Source organism: Pungitius pungitius, chromosome 11 (assembly GCF_949316345.1).
Source record: "Pungitius pungitius chromosome 11, fPunPun2.1, whole genome shotgun sequence".
Lineage (NCBI taxonomy): Eukaryota > Metazoa > Chordata > Actinopteri > Perciformes > Gasterosteidae > Pungitius > Pungitius pungitius.
In genome coordinates, this window is record NC_084910.1 from 11973724 (window position 1) to 11992792 (window position 19069).

General features: G+C 45.1%; 1 protein-coding gene across 2 annotated transcripts; it reads right to left on the reverse strand.

The window, feature by feature from the left end:
* Positions 1-960: 960 nt before the first annotated feature.
* setd2 (SET domain containing 2, histone lysine methyltransferase) lies at positions 961-18898 on the reverse strand. 2 transcript variants are annotated; one of them, XM_037454370.2, is made up of 22 exons: positions 18723-18898; positions 17202-17323; positions 14982-15003; positions 10886-14889; positions 10668-10799; positions 10342-10470; positions 10095-10218; positions 9932-10009; positions 9749-9846; positions 9496-9628; positions 9211-9345; positions 8996-9124; positions 7777-8874; positions 7622-7670; positions 7209-7533; positions 6278-7094; positions 5838-5963; positions 4853-4989; positions 4668-4779; positions 3552-3626; positions 3319-3420; positions 961-2702 (listed from the first exon to the last, which is right to left on the reverse strand). In XM_037454370.2, exons 2-22 carry the CDS (start codon positions 17228-17230, stop codon positions 2541-2543), a joined length of 8016 nt encoding a protein of 2671 aa, XP_037310267.2. In that variant the 5' UTR covers positions 17231-17323; positions 18723-18898; the 3' UTR covers positions 961-2540. The 2 variants fall into 2 exon arrangements, with proteins under 2 accessions (XP_037310267.2, XP_037310266.2); XM_037454369.2 differs by lacking the exon at positions 17202-17323.
* Between the last annotated feature and the right edge of the window lie 171 nt (positions 18899-19069).

Here is a 19069-nt window from a genome sequence, read left to right on the forward strand (position 1 = left end):
TATAGTTGCTTGTGGTGTAATTGTAGAGTAACGCTATGACTAGAAAAAACATCTAATAACGAAAAGTAAATCATAAATAGTTCTAATATATAAAGTAAAACTAATTTGTTCTAACGGGTGGTGAGCTTTCTACATTATTGGGCAAATGAAGATTTTGTATGCCTTTTGTGTTTTAAGTACATTCTTTTGCATTATAAACCCACCAAATGGCTGGACTAAAACCACAATCCTGTAAACACTCCTGTCACGGCACACTTTAAAACCCAATTGATGAATTCCACAGTGAGGAGGTTTGAACCTATTTGGAACATTCTAGTTAATCCTTATCAAGGGATCCAGTGTTTAAGATCTTTTCCCATCGATAACCCCAAAGTCAATCTGGTGGAGCTATTTGATCTTTTCAAGGGTGAAATGAAAATAATAACTTCATCAAAAACATTCAAGATGGAAGTTTAATCTTCCTCTAAGAGGCCCAATCTGAACCCAGCTCCCCTCTGCTTACACAAGTCTGTTTATGATATTTTTGCATTCAGTTCTAAGCGGGAGCAGACATCTTGCACGGCCTGGGGCAGAGTCGGATGCCGTCACACACTCCAGACGGGACCGCTTAACTGCGGTCTGGAGCGCGGAGGCATGGGGTTGCGGAATGTGCATAAGCCGGGAGGGGGGTTGGGAGCGTCGAGAGAGGGGAAGCACAGCCCTGCCTCTCTTCACTCGTCACGGTCTCCATATTTAGGGCTCACCTAACGTCTCAAATTCCGATTCCCTTTACGAGGGCCGAAACATCTGGCTCGACACGGTGCGTCTGAGCTGTAGCGGCGTCTGTGACTTGTGCACCACCCATTAGAGGAGGTAGCCATCGATCTATCCCAAAATGCTCAGCGGAGGAGCTCGTATCTGAGGCCTCGATCGCGTTCGCTGGGATCTGATTGAGTCAAACGCACAGCTGAGAAACGTGTATCATTTTACAAAATGTTTTATTATCTTTTAAAATGTTTGTACAGTCGGTATGACAATGTGCTTACACGATACTTACAGTCGAGTAGGGTGAAACTTATTTTGTACATAGAAAAATAACTGGAACAGAAAAAAAACTTGAAAACATTTCCCACCACTGAAATAAAATAGAGGGCTGTGAGTCGGGGGGTCCTTAGTTCGACAGAACGATGAGGGAACTGCATCAGGAGGGCTGAGCTGCTGAGGACAAGTGGGTCGGCCCCCTGTGCTCCCGACCCGACTCCCCTGCATACAGCTTTTGTAATTTTACACAATATTTACACTTTCAATGAAATGATAGTCCTCTTACAAAGTGTCTGTTGTTTAAACATTCCCAAAACTATTATTCAATATATTCACATATAAACCAATATACATATGTTGAAAATTAGTTTAATGCATTTCAACAAGCTGCAACAGATCGGTGACCCAATGCTCATGAATCAATGTTGAAAACTGTAAAAATCCTGGAAGTCAAATGAGCGAGTTGGTGGAGCAAGGCCGGCCTAAGTGACTAACTGTGATAAAAAAGAACCAAAACATATAATGTTTAGAACTATTAAAACCGCAATGCTACAACCATCATTTTCAGCAATAATCTGGTAAGAGGAAACCGGTCAGACCAAAATGATATTGGTGATTGGGTTGGACTGGAAAAAAGCACATCAAACATGGCATTGAAACCCTGCACCCGTTATAATACATTAATTCATAAAAGACGTACTCATCGCCGTGCCAACCTTCTAGTTATTGGCTGATCCCTAAGTGTGTTGTGAGTGAAAGCTCATCGCAGGGAGGGCTTATTACACAAAGCAGAAGTCATGAAAAATGTCAGAATTTTCCAGATACCACTCAAACCTCAGCCGGCATCATGCATTCATAAAACAACAGAGGCTCCAAAGTCCTGTGGTTAAGAAGGCAGGGTTTGAGGAGCGGAAGCTTGGATCTCCACAGCCCAGTTAAAAGCAGCACCAGATAGAGTCAGTGTCGAGGGGGGAGGGGGGGGGGTTTGAAGCGTGCATATGAAAAAGGAAGTGGGAGGGGAAAAAAAACTGGACCGTTTTATCATTGATCCATTTTCAAACAGTGACAAGTGACAAAGAGACTCTGATAAATATGATACCAAAGCTGATTCCATTGAGTAATACTCGTTCAGGGCTAGAAGAGTTTAAAAAGTGGAATTGAGGTGATCATCTCAGGAACATTTAAGAGCCACAACTGAAAAAAAAAACAGAAAAGTTTAAAATCAAACAAACAGTTAGTGAAAACACTAGTCTCTGTAGCACCCCGCAGTGTCGTCCTATGAGATCACTGCACCCGGAGCTTTGTGTCTCCGTCTGTGTCGAGAACATGGCTCCTTCGTGATGCACGCGGCATGGAGAGCTTCTGTCTGCAGCAGTGCAATTCGTAGTCAAAAATATGCATAAGAAACTACTTTGTGGCTCAGGGCGGCCAGTACACACATAAAAGGAGTGAATGGAAAGGCAAATCTGTGCTTCTCCCGTGTTTGAGTGGGACGAGTGTAACATCTGAGGCTTCTGAGGCTAGTACACCTCTGTGTCCTCCTTGGGCCTGTACACAGTGCCAAATCGCTGCATGTACTTCTTGATGTACTCCTTGGTCTTGTGCTTCACGTTCTCGTTACACTCAAGGTCCTCTGGATTATTGCAAGCTTTCAACTCCTTGTTCATAACTCCGTGAGTTAGCTAGAGGGATGGGGGCAGGAGAGGAAAGGGGTTAGACATATTATTTGTACCAACACTGTAATCAATTCTATCATTGTAACTTATATAAGCGGTAGTAGAGAGGTTGGGTGGTTAATTGTCTTTTAGGGACTTTGTCCTTTATAATTGTAGACAATCAAATGCAATATAAATGAGCAAAGCCCAACTCTTCCTTCAGTTTATTGTACCGGTGTCCTCAGAGTCGTGGTATGTGCAAACAACCCCCTACATTCAGAATCCATGGTCCAACCAGGAAAAAAAGAAAAAAGGAATGCTTCCCTTTTGAAGAATCCCCGGGTGAAAAGCGCTTTTAGAAAGGAATGAGTGATACAAAAGGAGAGGGAGATAATAGTTTACATTTACAATGTTTTACTTGGTCTCCTCTGCAAGCAAAATACAAAAACGTTTTGCTGGAAGACTAATTTATGAGATAATTTAGTTCTGGTTAGGGAAACTTTGAAAACGTTTATGTTAAAGTTCAACGCTGACCACTACTTTAATTGTGCTGTGACTCCGAAGAGGCCAAGGAAAGGCTCCCAACCTCTGCATTGATGGAGGTCCAAGCAAGACGCGTGAACATTGAATTGTTGAATTTTACCTTCCTCGCCAGGTGTTTGAAATCTTCTGTGTTGCTGATGCGTCCAAGTTTGCAGTCTGGTTTCCGAAAAGGATTTAGACATTGCACTATGAACTGGGACATCTGAGTAACAAACAGACAGAAGGAAAAAAAATTGTTTGAAATAGAAGAATACATTCAAACAAATACAAAACTGCATGGGTGGCTACAAGAGGTTTGGAATAATAAAAACGAAATAATAATAAAAGACTTACCTCTTTGCGAAATGTCTCTTTACTCTTTTTAGCCAGCTCACTGGAAGTGTCTGCTTCAGCCGTCTTTGTGGAAAACTGTACCGACGTAACAGAAGAGACGGATGAGATGATTAAAACACTTTCTTAGTGATAGAGGAAGACAGTCCTTCCATATCATAGTAACATAACCTAGCAGAGTCATTTTCAATGACAGGCCACACATGTGCATCAGCTCAATCAAACATGGCAACTGGCTGCTGGGCAGTAACGATCAAGGTCAGTGGGCTTCCAGCAGCGCCTGCTCACCAGCTACTTGACACAAAGCAGGGATATCCTGCCAGGATGCTGCCTCTCTGGCCGCCACAGCCTTCTACAACAAAGGCAAGCAGGCAAACAGCTGACTGCCTGTACCACTGCAAAGCGCAGAGGAGTCACATGAAGGGTGTCAACGAAAGGAATCCAGAAAGACCTAAATGTGGGCGGAGCTTGTGCTACAGTGCTGGATGTGAATGCCGCCATTGCAAACACGCGCTGCCGGGAAACGGCTCATGACCTCGTAGCTGTTGGTGGCGGGAAACATTGCATGAAAAACATAGCTCTCCCTAGTTCAGTCCTTTGATGCTCATTTTTCTCCACCGCTTTTACATCTTTTTTGAGAAAAGACAAAGGGGAGACTCGCGTAGTTGAACTGTAAAACCAGAAACCGCAGAGAAATAAAAGCTGGGTCCTCCACATGGTTTCTATTATCCTCAAAGTCAGCATGGGAAAAACAAATGGGGCAGAGGAAGGCGCTGAGCCTCCCCTCCCCCGCCCTTGTGGCCTCGAGGCTATGGGACAGACAGCTGAGCAAGGGGTGGAGTGAGTGGTATAACTCCACAAGCCTTTGTCTCCATGTAGATCCTGACAAAGCCATTTTGCGAGTCATCGACGGGCGCATAACACTAGCCGAATACAGTGTGGTCCAGAGGTTGCATCCCCCCCCGGACCTCCCTCTTTGAGACACAGCTGCAAGTAATCTCTTGTGCAGCATCTTCAATTACTTGAAGGAACAAACACTATAAACATGTCCTGCATGGCCGCACACAATTCCTGAGAAACAAACAAAAAGCGAGGCCCACTTTGCTGCAAAGCGCTTACCTTGGAAGGATTCTCATCGTAGGTGGGGGTTCCCAGGTCCATCTCAGATTCATGGTCCACACTAGTGTTGTCACTGCAGCCATCCCAGGTCGGAGGGTCCCACTGTGTTTGCCTGATGCAACGAGGGGAGACATGTCAAACAGGGAAGTTCTAGCTGGATAAACACACTTCACAGCAACACCTACCTTGTGGCTATGTGGTAGTAGTAGATCTTGCCCTCGGGATCACGGGCCACTTTCCAATTGGGAGGTAGGACGATGGTTTTGGGTTTGGGGGGGGAGGGGGGAGGAAGGTCTATCACATTGTTGGGTACAATCATTTCCTGGAGATTAGAAGAAATGAAAATTCTTTTATACTTCTGGATTTTGTTAGGAGAAATAACAAGACTCACTTCAATTTATAATAGTCAGATGACTGGGTAGCATTTAGACTCTTTTAGAATACTCCCCATTGAGTGCTTTTCATTATTTGTTTCATATTATTTGTACCATTGCTAGAAAAAGCTGAATAATTTAGATGTATACTACCCCCTTGTGGCAACACAGAGACAATCCATTAGCGTGGAATCATATAAATCATAATTGGAATCTCTGAAGAACCCAAAGCAGAGACTTAATAATAAACTATATTAACGCATCCCTGAAAACAGTGACTGCAGCACTGGTATAAAGAAACCTTTCGCTGGTCAAGAATATAAAAATAAACTGTTCTTTACAATCATCCATTTCGTTTAGGGTGTAGCTGACGCTGACCAACACATACGTTGCCATGACAACACTGGAAGTTGAGTTGTTTTAATTTTATTTCTGCAATTATAATAATAGAAGGTTTACTGTGAATTCAAGTACTTTGTGTTGAATTCATAATAGTTTGCTTTATTTTACACGCTTTGCGTGCGATGATAGACCAGCTTTTTTATTTTGTAAAATATCGGATGTTCAAACGGACCGTGACAACGGGAAATGGTGGGTGATAGCAGAAAACATTGAAAAACTGTTATCCGCGTTGTTATGATGAAAGACAGAACATTTTTGTTGGTGAACATGAAGCGGTTTGTGTTTTCTAGTTTTCACAATGTTCCAACACAAATTAAAGATGTGGATCCTTTATGACCGGAGGGGATACATGGGGTGAATTCTAGACACCAAGTGGGTATGAATGACGAATTACCTGTTGGACTGTTTGGGATGTGACAATGGTGGTGACTGTGCCTCCCTGCTGCACCACTACGCCCTGCTGATGGCCAGGATACACAGGCTGGCCGTGCAGGTAGCTCGCTGTGGGTTCAGTGTACGCCTTCAGGAACACAAAATCCAAGTCAGATTACACAGTTACTACGGACATTCAGAAGTCAGTAAACAATTCATCGTACACAACAGAGTCATACAATTATATCTCTCTATTCCACACCCAACTTTATTAATTTGCTTCTGTTTAAAGCTTAAAAACACTAAACGGGTTAGGAAAATTATACTACTATTACTGTAACATATGAAGACAGACCACAAACATTTGATGCTGTTAAAAGTTTTACACGTCAACAGCAAATATATCTATGCTTTTCAACACTTAAACATAGCAAAATCCACAGCAGATATGATGCTCCCTACCTGTATGACGGGAGCGCTGGCTTGTGGGTAGGCAGTGGGGATGCTGTAGATGGTTTGGCAGGGCTGACCCTGGTAATAGATGGCGGTCTGTGTCTGAGGCGGTGCTGGGGCCGCGGCGTACTGCTGTGCAGGCTGCGTCTGCACAGTCACCGCCTGCTGCGTGGTGGGGTCCCAGAGGGTGGTGTAGCTCTGCTGGCTCTGTACCTGAGGGGCCACCTGGGCGGGCACGGCGAGGACGGCTACGCCCGCGTCCTGAGTTGCTACAGCTGGCTGGGTATACTGCGGCGGGTTGCTGGCGGCGAGGTCGGTGGTGGCGATGTGCTGCGAAAGAGCGGGAACGGGAGTGGCCTGAGAGGTGGAGGATGGAGAGGACAGCGCCAGGTCGGAGAGAAGACGCTGAGGAGGCGTCTCTTCGTAGCTCAGCGCGGGCTCAACCGCAGGGGTAGGAAGCAGAACTTTGCCTGCATTGGGGTTGGTAGGGTCCACAAAGGTCTGGATGGGATACCCAGGAGGGTACGTAATGAAGCCGGCGCTGGATACATAAGCCAGAGCCGGGTCATAAGCCATAGTCTGGAGCTGGAGCTGCTGTTGTTGTTGTTGTTGTTGTTGCTGCTGCTGTTGTTGTTGCTGCAGCTCTTGCTGCTGTTGAAGCTGCTGCTGCTGCTGCTGCTGCTGAAGCTGTTGTTGTTGTTGTTGTTGCTGTTGTTTCAGGGCTTCCCGCTGAGCGACCTCCTGCTCAAACAACTTTCTGCGCTCCTCCGTGGAAAGTTTGTTGCGCTCCTTGCCCCGTGTCTTGCTGCTGTTAGATGTGTCAAACCTTAGAAGTCCAGAGAACACAGTTTGGATTAGTACGATATGACTAATCTGATGATGTTGACAGTGATGCATTGAAGACCGTCCATAACGTTCCCCCGATCACAGAAATTCTCACCGTTCTTCAGTGCGTCGGCTGCTCCTCTCATAGGACGGGGGTGGTGAACCAGAGCGTCTCCTCCGTCTCTCGGTGCTACGTTGTGGCGTTTTGTCAGAGACTCTGTCGCGGTCTCGCTCCCGCTCCCGCTCTCGGTCCCGCTCTCTCTCTCGGTCCCGGTCTCGGTCTCTTTCCCTGTCCCAGTCTCGATCCCTGTCTCGATCCCTGTCCCTGTCATAATCTCGGTCTCTGTCGCGATCCCGGTCCTTATCGCGCTCCCTTTCACGTTCTCGGCTACCAGAAGCTGTGCGCGGCGTCAAAGCTGTGTCTCGATCTCTGCTGCGATCTGGGAGAGAAGTTACTTTAGATACTTTAGCCAAAAACTAAATGGAACACAAACTATGGCCGGAGGCTAGCATGGGATTTAAACTTACCAGTAGTTTCCTTCTCCACCTGACTCTTTTTTGGTATTCGGTATACCTCCTGAAAGGGTGAGCACAAGCTTTAGGTCAAACTCCAGAAAATGACAGTTTGCAGAGAGCATGTTTCACAAGGTGTGCCTTTAAAAAGGGAATCTGTTTGAGCTCACCTTCAAATCCTTCCAGCTGTCCAGAAGCCTGGCTGCCATGCCACCAATGTCCAATGCACTGAGGGTGGGCTCCTGACTCCTCTCACTCTCCACATCGGAGACACCTTCCTCCTCGTCTTGAGAAGGAGTTCCTATCACAGATGGGTCCCCGGCAGTCGCAATGACCTCGCAGGGCACATTGGCCTCGGTGGTCTCTGAGCATGGGGCTGCATCGCTGGTAGATACGCCAGGTTGCTCCTCACCGCGAGGAGGAGGCTTCTCAGCTTCTTGCGTCTCTGCCTGGGGCTCCTTATTGTCTGAAGGTCCTTCAGGGGGAAGATCAGCAACATCCGTGCGGATAGAGTGATTCTCTGGCTCAAGAACTTCAACAGTAGGTTTGTCTCCTTCCAGTTCGGCCTTTTCTGTCACTGGCTGAGGGGCCTGCTCCTCCCCACACTCCTGTTCTTCACTAGGCTCTTTTGGTCCCTCAAGTTCACCCAATTGACCTTCACTCATGTCTGCTTTCATCTCAATATCCTTCTCCAAATCTAGCTCGTTTTTTTCTTGTACCTCCTCAGTTTGGGGTTGTTGTTGACTGCTTAAACTCATCCCTGTCTCTTCCTCTTCCTGCCCGTTGATCGGACCCTCCACTTTCACAGATTCTTCTATCGTTCCTTTGGTTGGATCGACAGCTTCGCAGACAGGCTCCTCCTTCAACTGTTTGCCATCCGGAAGTTCTGAATTCGAGGATTTGTCTTCTTCCTCATCGTCATCGTCGTCGTCGTCCTCCTCCTCCTCCTCTTCTTCCTTCCCATCGGATGCTTTGCTGGCGTCGGAGAGCGCACTGTCCAGACTGTTTTCACTGATTATTTTAAGGCGGCGGTACACAGCCGGTTTGGAGGTGTCCCCATCCAATTCTGGTCCCTGTTTGGTGGAGGACCCGTCAGGGGTGTTCAGGGGGGTTTGAGCACGGGAGGTGTTCTCACTGGAGTAGCCATCCATCTCAGCAGGGTGGGGGAGAGCTTTTGTCTGAGCCCATCGCTGGATGAAGCTAAGGACTCTGCTCTCCTCCAACATGTTCTTAGTGGGGATAGGCAGCACAGCCAAGGTCTTCATAATCTGTAAACACAATCGTATATTAGTGGCGATTCGGAACCACGTATTTGAACTTCCACGCTGTGTAAGTTTCAAATTGCTTGTTGTTTCAGGGAGATGCAACATCATGAATGTTTTATGTCACCTCTAACTGCAGTTTGATGTTATTGGCACTGTTGCCTTTAGCTTCGGAAAGCTCCACCATGAAGATCCACAGCAAAGACAACCCGTGATGGTCCAGGAACTGCTTCAGGCATGATGGATTTTGAGTGTCCTATGTGACACAAACATATGTGGTACTTGACACAAATGATAATTGCAAATACCATATAAAACAGACATCAACCACTCAGGTCGTACTTGTATGAGCTTGAAACAGATGAGTTTCTGCTCCATGGTTTCCACTCGGACCATAAGCCTGCAGAGCGCCACCACCTGTTTCTCATCATATAGGCCTTCTCCGTTCTCCAATAACGCCTCCAGTTCCTCATCAACCTGAGAAAAGACAGTGAGGTTGTCGTCAAAAATAAAGTGTTCGTCTTGAATAAATTGTCTTTTAGACGGAGAGACATTCGTAACCACATTACTGGCAGCCAGATGTAAACCCATGAGGAGACACACTGAAATATGACTGAAGGCACAAACCGTAGTGAGGGCATTCTTTCGGCTGCGGTCTTTCTTCATCTTCCCTCCAGCTGCCCGAACACTGACTCTGTTCTCCCCACCCAGGAAGCCTCGGCAGCTGGGGGTTCCACAGAAGCATTTCTGTGCTTCTTTGCTGTAAGACAATATTAAAGAAAAAGATCAAGGGGAAACATTAATATGTAACTGTTTTCCAACCTTTAACACCAACAAAGGCAGCACAAACACAGGTGTGGAGAAAAAGACAAAACAGTACCCATATCTCTGGAACTGGTAATCAAACGTCAGTTCACTTCCGGCAGGTACCGTCTTGGAGGTGAAGAACCCAACTCTAAGCTGGCCATTGACAGTCCACTGGATTGAGATGAAAATCATGGTCAAGCAAGTCAGCTTTCAGTAAGTCAACCTGAAAAAATATTGTTCATTTTGCCACTTGTACCTTCTGGGTCTCGCAGTTGGGCTCGCAGCTATGGTTCATAAATCGGGAGCAGTTACCCTTCAGTGTTGCATCAATGATCTAAAGAGACATAATACAATGTGGACCATCAGTTTACCTGAATCATTAAGCCAGATGTTAGTTTAGATATCAACATATTCCTAACCTCATTATTCTTTAGAGACATGAAGTAGTAGTGGATGTTCTTGTTGCGAGCATATTCTTTCACCCGTGTTTTGAACTCCTTGTGGTCCAATACCTCTCCGCAGTATTCCAGCACAAAGGTGTTTCTGAAATTGAATTAAACATACAACAAAACAAGAAAAAAATGAAGTAGGTAGTGCCGCAATTACTATTACTTTGTGATTATTGTAATGTTACATGCAAAAACAAAAAAAGGCTAAATTGCTTACGGAGTCAAGTCTCTGGCTGCTCGCAGACCCCAGCCCTTGTCTTCTGTCAGGATGACCTCGAAGTCTGCATGTTGTCTCATCTGAAAGCGTCGGTTTGAGCAGTAGGCTCCGTTCAGGCACCGCGAGGAGCTGAACGAGAACAACACAATAAAAACAACTAGTTCAAAACATAAACTTCACAGGTTTCACAACCTACTGTATACAGGCTTGTTGAAGCAACACAGGTGGTTGTCAATCAGATGAAAGTGTGTGAAGAGGGTTTGTTTAATATAGAAACATCGCAGTGTTAGATGGTGACACAACTTTCTCTCTAATAACCTACTCACCACTCAATCATCAGCAGCCGGTTTAAACAGTCCTCCCCGCACGCCAATACTCCCCTTGAACGCTCCTCTCTCGGCAGCACCGGGCATTCACATTGCATTCTCTTGATATCTCGGTGAGATTTGCTCTTCTTTCTGTAAAAAAAACAAAAAAAAATGATAAGACTGTCAAAGATGTTTGCAAAAACTGAATAGTTTGTCCTGTTCATACGACAACTCACCTCTCAGTCAGATACATGTTTTCCTCAATCAAGTCAAAGTAAGGCGGCATCTTCTTGGACCTGGCAAACTCTTTCCATCTGCTGCCATCGCGAAAGTCTCGCAGGTTGAGCGTCGGACGCTGCACCTCGGCTTTGACGTGGCTTCCCTTGGGGGTGTCGGCGTCCCCTTGACGCTCCCTTTTGCCTGCGGGCCCAGCTTCCGCCTCGTTGTCCGAATCCGACTCGATCTCCGGCCGCCTTTTCTTGGGAGGGCCCCGACCTCTGTGCGGCCTGAAATGCTCTTCTCTTGGGGGGTCCGGTACAGCGGAGCCCCTGCTGTTGCTGCTGATTTCGTGCCCTTGTACGAAGCTTGACGACCCAGGAGGAAGACTGCCTTCAACAGCGGCTTTACCGAGGTCCGACGGTTTGTCCCCACTGTAGTCGTCCTGGTCATTAGTGAGAGAGTCGGGTTGAATTTCACCCGTGGGATCCGGATAATGTCCATGAACGTGGAGGTAGGGTGGTCTGCTAGTCTGTGTGTCGGAGGGCTGGTGGTTCCAGGCGGCATTACTCAGCCTGTGCTCCTGTTCCTTGAGAGAGGTTTCGGTCAGTTTAGTGTTGGCCATCTGAGGCCCATGACTGCTATCAGGCTGCTGGTATGTACTACTGGGCTGCTCTGACTGCAAAAAATCCCAACCCAGGCGCACTCCATTCCTGTCATTGATGTTGTCAGCATTTGAGCAACCATCATGTTGGAAGTGAGAGTACGGCCTTTCCGCTCTGCTGCTTACGTTATGCGGTTTGTGCCCTTGCTCGCACAGTCTGGAGCCATCAAGGCCGTGGGCGGGGTCTGCGCCACTGCTATGGGCGCCAGTGACAGCCGGCGTGTAAGCCGTGTAAGCCGCACTGACGGACCTGGAACTCTCCAAATGACTGGTGCTATCGATCATATTACTCTGGGATTGACACAACATGCTGCTCGGGGACGGTTCGTTAACAGCGGCATTTGGAGCGCTACTCTCCATGAACGCGGCGGAACTCCCCTGGATTGGTTGTGTGCCTGGGTTTGGGATTTCATTGATATTCACATCCCGCTGTGCAGAACTACTCGTTAGACCGCATGAAAAGGCTCCCCTGTCATGTGAATCCATTGTTAGGGAAGAATTCTTTGGCACCACCACCACCGAGTGCAATCGTTTGATAGCCTCGCCGCAATCAGAGTCGTATTCAGAGTTGTCACTGTCACTGACCTCACTCTGTTCTCCCAATGGATGCTGATTAAGCAACGCTGTCTTACCCAATTTGTTTTTGTGAGAGCTGTCCGTGGACCTGTCTTCATGATCGTCACCATTCCAGCTCTGCATCTTTGTAGTTTTGTCGGCCTGTGAGGTTTCGTTTAGGTGGAGATGCTCATCCGTCTTCAATTTTTGAGGAACACTCTGTTTTAAGTGACAGTGGCCGATGCTGGTGCTCGCTTGTGAAGGCTGACTTTGGTCTTTGTATTTATCGGTCATGAATTTGCCGTCTGAGCCAACGTCCTGCTTAGAGATCTCAGTCTGCTTAACCAATATGGAATGTGTTTCATCTTCTGGCTGAATATAATCCATAACGTCATGTTGAATATTGTCTTTAGAAAACTCCATTTTCTTGACAGAGATAATTTTTGTTGTACCGGGCTTACTCTCTGTACAAGGGGTCCTTAGTGAATTATCACTCTCTGGGGAGTCCTGCCCGACAATATCCCATCGGGACTTTTTGGTGGTTCTGCTGTTATTCTTAACAGTAATCAAATTTTGCTGTTCAAGTTTCAGCATCCCCTCAGATTCAAGACGCGGGGAATCAAATACGAGTGGTAAAGTAGCCCCAGGCGGCTTGTCGACTTTAACCATCTCGGGGCTCGTGTTCTGCTGGCCATCGAGGGTGACAGGTATTTCAGCTGTGTCAATTAAATATTTGGGCCTGAGCAAACAGTCAATAACCTTCCTGTCCTGGGTGAATGTTATACTACTATAATTATTAACACAATGATTTAAGACAGCTGCATTTGAGTTCACATCTGGTTGAACATACTTCACATTGGTCACGTTTTCCAGGGCTTCATTTGCATGCTTTAGACTTTCACTTAGAGGTAAAGCTGAGGTCTCAACTTCATGATCCGATTTAGTTTCTTTTGATCTCTTGGGTGACAACTCGTGCAAACTCCTATCAGTGCATGAGACAATCTCCTTAAAATCCTTATTACAATGTTCAGTTTCAACTTGTTGGGATATAGATTTTCCCTTCTCACACACAGAACCTGATTCTGTGGCGTTTGCACATGGCGGTGCTTCACCAGAAGCGTGAAATGTGTCCTTTGATTGTCTATCATGTATCGTGCCGGTTTTCTGCGATCTAGAAGGCACCGTCTCCTTCGAGTCTGGCTTGCTGGGTTTCTCCAGTGGGCTTTTACAGTTCTCCTCCGACCCACAGCCTTTGTTAGAGGCCTGGTTTTTTCCCTTGGGATCTGCCTCAGTATCACTGGAGCTGTTTTTTTGCCGTTTCTCATATGTTTGAGAGTGGCCATGCACGCTGGAAGAAGAGGATTTGCTGCTGGTCTCTGGCTTGTAACGGGTGCTGGATTTACGGTAACCGGGGTCCAGATCAGGAGAGCACTTGCGCTGTGAATCAGAATCCGAGAGTCGCTTTGAAGTCCTTTCTGACTTTGACAGTTGTGTTCTTTTATCCAACTCCGACGAGTGGGGAGAATCCACTGATTTAGAGGCTTTCTCAGATTTCGAGTAGGAAGATGATTTGGAATCTTTATGTGAGCTTGAATGGGCGGACAACCTACTAGAATCACTTGTCCTGGTCCTGGTCTTCCGTTGGTCATCCTCGGAGTCCGAACTGTCTCGGGCTCTGTCTGTGCGAGAGCGAGAGCGTCTTCGCTCTCTCCGCGGAGAACTCCGATGGGATCTTCTATCGGAATCATGGTAGTATGACCTTTCAGAGCGGGATCTTCTGTCGCCTTGGGATCTCTCTGTCCTGGAGTGAGATGAACTTGTTCGTGAACCTCTTGATCTAGAACGTGATCTAGACCTGGACCGTCTGCGATCTTTGTCAGACCGAGATGAACGTGAGGATGCGTGTCTGGAATCACGGTCTGATTTGGAGTAACTAGAAGACCTTTCGTGATTCTCTGACCGCTTGGAGGAACTTTTTTCCTTTCCCTCCAAATGTGAACCAGAAGAAGACTTTTTCAACTCTTTGCTTCTGCTATCAGAGTTTCTTTTGCTTTTAGATTCCACTGATTTGCGACAAGAAGACATTGGGTCTCCATCAGATTCTGAGCCAGATCGTGACCTGGTTTTCCTATTATCTACTTTGCTATCTTGCTCAGCACTGATGGAAATATCTCCATCCTTTCCTGAGGAAGCAGGTGGCTTATTGAGACTCGGGGTTAACCTCGTCTCAGGAGCTTCAATGGGATCTTTGTCAGAGGGGCAGACGCTGATGATATTCTGAGGCTGGGGTATTGGGAATTCAGTCAGACTTGTTTCTTTCTGCTCAATATCCAATGGAAGAGGAACAGGGAGAAGGAGAGGTTCTTCTGGCACAACCAATGATGGTTTCTCTTCAGTCATGGACACACTGAGAATTTGCTTCTTAAAATGCAATTTAGCCAAGTCTGTTTTCAGTGAGGTGTCTGTGCAGACTGGTGTTTGAGAAGGTGTCTCTGCTATTATTGGCACCACGGGTGTCTGGTTTTGCTCAGTTTCTGTATCTGTATTCTGTTCTTCTTTGTCTGAGGTTGACTGTGATGAGGCAGCGTTAGGGTCAATGGTAGACTTGTCGGGACTGGCAGGGATAAATAATGGGCTCTGCAGGTGCTTCTTGGTCGGCGCGAAGCTGAAGGACACTTTCTGACGACCCTGATCTTCCAAATTGACTTTCATCTTGGTCCCCTTAGGCAAGAGATGGTTAGATAGCATGACTCTGGGAGACAGGCTTTTGATCAGAGCTGCCTGGGATAGGCCCTCCACCGTCACCTACAGTAAAAAAAAATGGACCAATTGTAAATTTAGTTTTTTGGAAAACAGTGGAATCAGATATAGGGGTCATCCATTTTATTTAAACTTACCGAGGCACCACTCCCCTCATCTCTATAGTGATGCAAGAACATCGTGGTAACATGAAAGAAGAGATGAAAGACAAATCAATTTACACATCTCATACAGCGCAGAAACCTCAAACCTGAACCTCCCAACAAGTTGAAAATATAAGGGCTAACGACTAAGGTCCCTGTGGCCCCCGAGAATAAACTACTGCAAGAAAACTATCACAGCTAAATGTATTCTCAAAACATAATTTGTTATGCTATTAACTTAAAGTACCCCCAGGGGCCCGATACCTTGGTATGGACAATTATATGGAGAAGAGTGATATGAACAGAATGACAAAGTGATGAAACATTGGAATGATATATACATGTATATATATATATATATATATATATATATATATATATATACATACATACATACATACACAGAGAGATAAATCAATATTTTTATATTTTATCTGAATCTCTGGTGCCTAACCACGTGTGTCTGACAATAAAACAGCTCAGTTTAAAAAAAAAATAGTTGGCAAAACCAAATCCAGTTCAAAAGCTGATACATTACTCAATAGAGCAGGATTTTGGTGCAGCAAAAACCTGAGGTATGCGATTAAAAATAAGTTGCAATTCTCGCAAAAGGTATGCCTGACCTTTAGCAGGTTAGTCTGTGTGTATGTGTGAAATAGCGCCCTGAACACCTCTTGGAGCGGCATTACAACATTAAAGCTGATGAGAAAGAATCAGTGTCCTGTCCCTGATACTGAAGATTAACCCAGATCTGACATCATCAGTAAAGGTAACTGCTGCACCACCTGACTACTTTGTTACATTACATTACATGTCATTTAGCTGACGCTTTTATCCAAAGCGACGTACAATAAGTGCATTTCCACATAGAGATACAAACTCAGAAGAACAAGTAACAAGTAAGTTACTTTGTCCCAAGTAAAATGACTAATCCTACAGGAGACATTTCCACAATGCATGACAGGTAAGTGGGGGGGATGACGGTCTTTCCCTTTGACCCAACATATTTTGCAGAGATGGCCTCATACACCAGAAACAAAAACACATCAGAATTTGTATGGTAACCCTTGATTGCAACTATATGATATAGTTCCATGTACCAGTTGAACTATTATGAAAAAAGTAAAGCAATGCTTAGACAAAAGGTTCAGAATCAATCATTTTGAATCCATTATTACTTGTAATAGCTGTTTGAAAATTTAAAAAAGTAAAGGCCGTGTGAGATAACAATTGCTAGTTTGAAAGGGAGGTCAGACCGTCTTTAATCTTTCTAATATTAGGTTCATGTGGTTTTCTGGCAGAATAGAGTATGTTTGGTCAATCATTAGAGAAAACTGAGAAACCGTATCAACAGGAAAGAAGATGGGATGAACGTGAATCTGTCTGCCCTATTGCAGTGTGGGTCTTCCTCGGGGTAGGCTCAATATGAGTGCTGTGCAATAATTGGGTCATTTAATCCTTTGGGATCTTATTTTTTCCTTTTCTCTCTATGACCTTCAAATTGATACATGTCTGCTGTGACATTCAGTGATATAGAAAGGGCTTTAACAAGCAGATATGCTGTCAAATAATTAAAGCACTAGGCCTGCAAGAGCAAGAACGTTGTGTTTTAGCTTGATGTTGCAAATGTACTTCACATTTCAAACATAAGTTCTTCCAACTGTAATGAAGAACCCGTTTCATGTTTCAAGCTAATAAACATGAACTGCAAACACCACTGAAAAACATATCCAGTAGCAAGTATTGTGGCCATCCAACATTTAATTAAGTATTGTGACGTTAACTGATACCTGATCACAGGAACTGGAAAGAATTCTCTAAACAATGTCTCTTTTCCTAATGATGATGCAATATGGATCATGTAAAAATACATACGTACATCTTCTTTATTTAGCAGAGTTTGATTGTATACTATCACAGGCACTTATGGCTGGATAAAAAGTATATGAAGACAAAAAGAGCTACGGACATTTTGTAGAGGATATTCTTGTAGTTAAGTGAAAAATAACTTTCAGTGCATAAATATTGACAATGCCCGGGCATGGGATGAGCTTTATATAATGATGTTTTAGAAGTTAATCATTGCCAGAAGTATCTGCACAGACTGCATTGGAAAAATGATTTCGAAACTATACTAAAATTATTCATCAATTTCATATCATACTACTCTATACAAGACACCCACTGTGAGTTGCATGTTGTGCTGTCTAATACCTGATCTCTGATTTGAGCAGAGTGTCCATTGAGAAACTCGTCTAGGATTAGTAGGCCTGAAGAGGCTGCTGGTCAAGAATAATCCAAATCAGAGAAATGAGCCCTCCAAAGTGACGCCACACCTGACAAAAGAAAGATAGGGTTGCAATGAACGGAGTCTGGTTTGTTCACAAAAGTTCACAGCTACTCTGTCACAAACTTCATTTATTTTGTCATTGTCAAATAGAGGGTGACATGTTAAATATATCTGTTTGGTAGAGAGCGTGGCTTGAGTAAAACACATGCTTCGCTCCCTGAGATTCCTGTAATCTGCCTTTGCAATGTGGCTGAGATAAGATCACCAGTCCCACCTTCTAATTTAAAGGTTTTCAGTGGAACAAGGATTCCCCCCCTTTTCAAAGCTCGTTGGTCCGCTAGTCTCTTGTTGTGTCACTTTGGTTGCGACTTAGTGACACCCAAAAGTAAAGCGTATTGGTGATAACACGGTTGGAGGTGAAAAACATGGATGCAGCTCCGGACACGCATCTCATTGTCAGACATGTACCGTTTAACGTTTGAAGCGTAAGACGATGGCCTACACAGCACAAAGGCTGTCTCTACAATGGCGATCTGTGTGTACGAACACATCGACCCCTGTAATGAAGACAAACCGTGACTGTTAAGAGGCTAATTAGGGAACTACCCAAAGCATGGCCTGTACGCAAGAAAGGGATCCAGCTTAAATATGGCCTTTAAAAAGGGACGGTCCTACCCACTATGAACGCGAGTAAGGTTAGAGGATGTGTAGCAAACCTACCAACAGCGCGTGCTAATGGGTTGAGATGTGCATACTACATGTATATTTATATAAAAGTAGTAAGCTGGCTGGCAAACAGCATTAACTGGGCTGCGACTAATATGCTCGTTTAAAATGAATATCAGAAAACAGTTAAAGCTAAGCTAACGTGTGTAAGCTAACACTAACCGAGAGCTTTCGTTTGCCATCTTTAAAAAGATAGCGCAAACTCTTGTTGTGCTGTGTAGTATTTAACGTTACGTCATTAGTGATAACTAGCACACACATGTGCTTAGGAATGCAACCTGTGTGAGGTTTGGTAAGTGTTTCGGTTGTGAAGCAGAGGTTAACAAATGTGTTCCACAAACGAAGACGGAACTCTACTAGCATTAGTAGCTAATGCTAGCTAGGTTAGCCCACTCTCGCACTGTACTAGCAGCCACTAGGCTAACGTTACTGTTGTTAGCAGATGTTTTGCTATCGCTCTATGATCACTGGGTTATGTGTGAAGTCAAAGCAATTAATGTCTCGTTGAGAACCTGTTGCTTTTCTAATTTAATGAAAAAGCACAAAAATAGTTTGATTATTTGTTTCCTTTCAAGGATATGATGGACCCTCGGGTCTTTGCACCCGGCTTCACTTAGCATGCTAGCAAGTGATGTTTTGTCTTACTTGTGTGTAGTAACATGGCAAACCACTATTAACCCAAATAATAACTCAAAAACAGCAGTCCACGAGGTACTTACTTTACGAAGTGTTTAAGGTCACATGGGTCCCCCATCTTCGAAATCCCGGGTAATCGATCTTTTGAGAAACATCAACTACCGATGTATGCCGACGTCAAATCCATACGGAGCTGTCGGAAATGATCGTCGGCTAGAGGCTCCGCTGCTACTGTTGCGCCCCAGCTTCAGCCCGGGTGAGTGCTGGAACTATCGAGCATAGCTCACATAGCTAGCCAAGAGTTGAGATGGGAGATTGACAACACATAATCTCCATGAAAACCAAGCCTCAGAAAGTGCCTCAATTTGGTAAACCGGCGAATTACGGTCAGGGTGATAATCCGTTCCGCTCGAAGGACAATGCAAATAAT

Coding starts and splice junctions, on each gene's coding strand:
- setd2 (XM_037454369.2), bottom strand. CDS start 18,757: ATGGGGGACCCATGTGACCTTAAACACTTCGTAAA. Junction 7,095..7,208: donor AGCCGACGCACTGAAGAACG/GTGAGAATTTCT, acceptor TGGACTTCTAAG/GTTTGACACATCTAACAGCA. Junction 2,703..3,318: donor TCAAACACCTGGCGAGGAAG/GTAAAATTCAAC, acceptor CCATCCCTCTAG/CTAACTCACGGAGTTATGAA.